General features: G+C 53.9%; 1 protein-coding gene across 1 annotated transcript; it reads right to left on the reverse strand.

Annotated features, from left to right (window-relative positions):
• Window positions 1-1,795: 1,795 nt before the first annotated feature.
• Window positions 1,796-4,132, reverse strand: LOC123145490 (transcription factor TCP14). The gene has a single exon (XM_044564916.1). It carries the CDS (start codon window positions 3,508-3,510, stop codon window positions 2,305-2,307), a length of 1,206 nt encoding a protein of 401 aa, XP_044420851.1. The 5' UTR covers window positions 3,511-4,132; the 3' UTR covers window positions 1,796-2,304.
• Window positions 4,133-4,989: the final 857 nt, after the last annotated feature.

Below are 4,989 nucleotides of genomic sequence, written 5' to 3' on the forward strand. Positions count from 1 at the left end.
GACAGATTCATATGCGTCTCCAGCTCATCTGTCAGTGACCAGGCACGGAAACAACCTTTACATTTTGCAAGCAAGCACATTTTGCCCGTTGGGTCCTCCGACTCAACAAGCACACGTCGAACGTCCATTCATATTTGACCGGGACCATTTTGTGAATTATGATCATCCTAAACCACCTTGAACCATCACCGAAGAAAAGAAAGAAAGAAAGCCCCGCCTTGAACAAAGAAAAGAATGTGTAAAAACCCACCGTTTGTGCATCCAACCCCATCACATGTGAGATATCACCGGAAAACCACCCTCGGCAAAATATCAGGAAAAACCCACGGGTTGTAAATTCGGCTCCTGATCGCCGGAAAGCCCACGGGCAGCCGGTCAAAAGGAAGAAAAAAACACCGGTCAGGAGCGCAAGCACGAGCGGCCACGCATCGGGCGATAGCGCCAACGGCCAACCGGCTACATAGCGCAGGCTGTCCGCCCCAGTTGCAGCAAGCGGCCTGGGCTAGCGAGAACCATGGATATGGAAAGGGCAGGCGCAGGGGCAGGCCACGTGCCATTAAAACCAGCAGAGACGTACGCAGAAACATCGACCGAGAAGAGCAACCCTGGAGCGCAGCGCAGCGCAGAACCATATCACATTCACGCCGCTCCAGTTCACTCCACACGCGCGCACCCTGCCCGCTGCCCCTCCTTTATATGGACGGACGGATCGAGACTGGCGGAGGAGCGGGGCGAGAGGGCGACCTCCGTCTTGTATCGATCGCCGCGAGAGATCGCTCTGTGGCCGCAGCTGTGTTCCGCTGTACGCACGCACTGCCCGTCTCGGCCCGTGCCGCCGCTCCGGCCCGGAGCGCCGCGGTGGCATGCGTATGCATGGGCGTGGCACGGTTGGTGGTGCGACCGCGCGCGTGTGGGGAATCATTGACGGGCGGCGATCGATAAATTAACACGGCCGGGTCGGTTGGTCTGGTCGCCTCGCCTGGCCAGCGGTGGACTCGAGTCCGCGCCAGCGCGAGGCCGGTCGTCGCTTGCCAACCGCGCGCTGGCGCCCCACCCCTGTTGGGTTGTGTTCTCTCTCTCTCTCTCCCTTTCTCTTTCTCCCGTGCCTGGCCCTGGCTGTGGGGGTGGTCCTTGCCGTCGATCGATCGGTTGCTAGCTTGGCTTCCCTGCAGATTGTTTGCCCATCGCATGACAAAAACCTACGCCCGTAGCTGGCCACCCTCGTCGACTCCATCGCATGCTACTACCTTTTTTTTCTTTTCTTTTGTATGGAGTCCTACTGGCAGATCACGGCTGACGACGACGTACACTAATTGTCCCAAAATGTACTGCCCAGTTGTGTAGTTCTTCCTCCATCCGGATTATTGCACCCCCACAAACTCGTATTTTGTGTTAGATTTTGATATCATACATTCGACTCGACTAGCAAAATATAAGTTGTACTCCCTTTGTAAAGAAATATACGATCGTTTACATCACTATATGGTAATCTAAACGAAGTTATATTTATTTACAGAGAGAGTACATACTAAAAACCGCATTGTTTGGATTCGTATTCAAAATATGTTATCAAGCATTCAAATGGTACTAATTTTGTGGTCAAATGTTATATTTTGCTAGTTAAAACTAAGGTCAAAGTTTGACAAAAATATAGGGGGGACTGATAAATAAAGCCGGACGAGTAAGTGCCCGCGAAAGAATTTTATTTTCGGTGGATCAGGCATGATCATAAGTTGAATACCATGGGAGAAAGCAAAAGGACGTTGGCGGATCTTAACCCTAGCTAGCTAGCTGGTTGATCAAGAAAGAACAAATCGATTATAAGCAGCACAAGCAGCATGCAAAATGGAATTCATGGCCCTGCATGGTGTAAAATAACTTGAAAGCTAGGACTAACAAAGCTTGGTGGCAAACAAAAAAATGAACCATCGACCGATCACGGCATGTGACGAATGCCATGCCTGATGAAAATTCTCTTCCGCTCGCATTTCATCAAACCCTAATGCTAAAAGAACAAAAATAAACAATCTCTTGCTGCTGCTGCTGATGTGTCTCCCTCCTCTTCTCCAATGGCACACCTCGCTCTTCCACTCACAAGCACAAACGTACGTGCGCTAAGTATGACGATGATGATCTAAATGCCATGGGATCGCAGCCGAGTGTAATCCTTGCGAGTTATCTAATGTCTAGGAGTGGAGGAAGGAAACCACAAAAGGAAAAAGAAATCAAAGACAAAGAACAGATCAAAGCCACACCAGAGACCAATGCATGCGATGCGATGCGATCCTCGGAGGCCCGCCCGGCCTACGACTCGCTGGTGCTCATGCTCTCATGCCGCTCGCCGCCGCCACCACCACCTCCGTGTTGCTGCTGGCTAGACGATCCTCCTCCGCCGCCGCCTCCTTGCCCCGCCGCTGCTTCCGCCGCCTGTGTCCGGTACGCGTTCAGCGCGGCGAGGATCCCCATCTGCCCCTCGCCTCCGCCACCGCCGCTGGCTCCCACTGGGCCGAGCCCCAGCTGCTGGCCGGGTAGCAGCGCCATCGGTGCAGGGAAGTTCATGAAATGTAGCCCGCTTGGCACGCTCCCACGATACACGGCAGCCGCGGCGCCGGCGCTGCCCACCTGCGGGAAAGTCCAGATCGACTCACCACTTCCTCCTCCACCGCCGCCGTTTCCGCCGCCGGAAGGCGCCCCGCTGCCCTGCGCGTTGTTGCTTGGCACCATCCAGACGGTGCCTGGCATTTGGCTCTGCGTGTACCCCGCCATCTGCTGCTGGTACTGTTGTTGCTGTTGCTGCTGCTGGTGTTGTTGTTGCTGCTGCTGCATTTCTTGCTCCCATCGCCGCTTCCTCGAAAGGTCGGCGGCTGCGGCAGCGGCAGCGGCTGACGGCGAGGGCTGCACGTCAAGACCGACGCTGCCCGAGTGGAAGTTGAGCAACAGCGGCGACGGCGTCGACGAAGACGAGGCGGGGCCTTCGGGCGGGTACCCGAGTCCGACAACCCGGTCCCACGCGTCGGCACGGGAGCCGAACCTTACGCCGGGGCTCGGCAAGGCCCCGCGGAGGTGGGCCGGGATGGAGAGCGAGGAGCCAGATGAGCGGAGGGAGATGTTGAGGGAGGTGAAGTTGGCCGGGATGGTGCCGGTGCCGGTGGCCGCGATCACCGCCGGCTCCGCCTGCTGCAGCAGCCACTCGATGGTCTCGCCGTCCGTCTTGTGCCCCAGCTCCCGGGTTAGCTGGAACACCCTCGCCGCGCACAGCGCAGGCATCCGGATGCGCCGTCCCCGGCCCTCCACCTTGGTGTGCCGGTCCTTGGTCGACGTCCGCTTGGGCACCACCTTCCGCACCTGCATCTCCCCTCCGGCGGCACCGCCAGTGGCTGCTCCATTCCCGCCGCCCGCCGAGGTGCCCCCCGCAGCCGAGCTGGAGCACGGTTGCTCCTCCTTCTTCTCGAGGAGCTGCAAGGGGAAGTTGGGCCTCCGGCCGCCCCCGGCGTCTCCGGCGATGTCCATGGTCAATTAGGCCATGTTATATACACACACAGCTATCTCTGCGTGTATATGCTTTGGCCGGGTAAATGGGTGGTTGTTTGCAGGAGAGGGGAACGGATTTGATGCCGCCGACCGCTTCTTGTGGGTCTAGCTCGAGATTGGTTAGGTGTGATGGAGACGACGGTAGAGAGAGAGAGAGAGAGAGAGAGAGAGAGAGAGAGAGAGAGAGAGAGTCCAGGAGCTAAGCTATGAGGTAAAGATTATAGGTTTGGAAGGAACCCTTCCTCATATGATACGATGAGAGAGAGAGAGAGAGAGAGAGAGAGAGAGAGAGAGAGAGGTTGTGTGCGTGTGGGAGATCACACACACTATTTTATGGCCTTCTGGTAAGCTTCATCTGCGATCTGGGAGAAGGGAGAAGCATGAGCAGATGGCCCTAGCTAGAAGCTAGGAGAAGGAGAGAGAGAGAGACAGAGAGGGGGAGGAAGAAGATGGTGTACTTTGTAGGGCTTGGAGGAGAGAGATGGATGAATTAAATGGTTTCTTGATGTAGAGAGAGAGAGAGCGGAGCTTGAGTGACAGAGACTGTGGTCGTGTACATGGAGAGGGGGAGACGGGCAGCGAAGGGAGGAAAGAGGAGGATAAGACAGGCGGAGGAGAATTATTAGGCTCACCTAGCCCGCCATGGCGTGGCTCTCTCTCTGTGCTGGCTAGCTAATCCCATGCACAGTGCGGATCAGTACTGTGGCAGAACGTAACGTGATATGTCCTCCCGATGCTAACCAGCGAATATCCCATTTAATCGGCTAAAAACACCACAGCACTATTGCTACTGTGCACGCTAGGGATTAACCCGAACAAGGCCTAGTTAGCTATATAAGCTACGTGGTGTGATGGAAAGCAACGCTTCCTTTGTGGATTGGCTGCTTTTAAGAGAGGGAGAGAACCCTATCTGTTTTTTCTTCTTCTTTCTCTTCTTCTGCATTTTGCTGTTTGAAATGTGTTTCTTTTTTCTCTGCCTCTGCCTCTGCCGCTCTCGCTTTGTTTATTTGTTTTTCTAAAAGGAAAAATCTTTAGACTGTGGCGAGGCAGTCACTTGGCTCAGACGCCACGTGCGCTGTTCTTTATCATTCAATCCCCGCCCCGAAGACTGCCTGCCGCTGCCCACTGCTCTCTGCAAGTCAAAATACACAAGGAAAGATGTATAGCAAAGGGGATTCTTTTCTCTTTCTTTTTTCTGGTCATCAAAAGCTTCTTCGTTTCCAACTAGCCTCAATGCATGTACATCTGTTTCTGGAGTATTCAGTTATTATTATTTCTTTATTTTTGCATGTTTCAGTTTCTTTTTTGCACTATCTTTCAGGTGGTAGCACTCAAATCATGCATACCTATTTTTGATAAAGGAAAAAGCACTCATGCAGGACAGAAGCATAACTTATATCTGGCTTGATGCATCCTTCATTATTTTCGTACTTCAAAATAAAGATTATATCAGTGAAT

The sequence above is a fragment of the Triticum aestivum genome, chromosome 6D, assembly GCF_018294505.1.
Source record: "Triticum aestivum cultivar Chinese Spring chromosome 6D, IWGSC CS RefSeq v2.1, whole genome shotgun sequence".
Classification (NCBI taxonomy): domain Eukaryota; kingdom Viridiplantae; phylum Streptophyta; class Magnoliopsida; order Poales; family Poaceae; genus Triticum; species Triticum aestivum.

Coding starts and splice junctions, on each gene's coding strand:
- LOC123145490 (XM_044564916.1), bottom strand. CDS start 3,510: ATGGACATCGCCGGAGACGCCGGGGGCGGCCGGAGGCCCAACTTCCCC.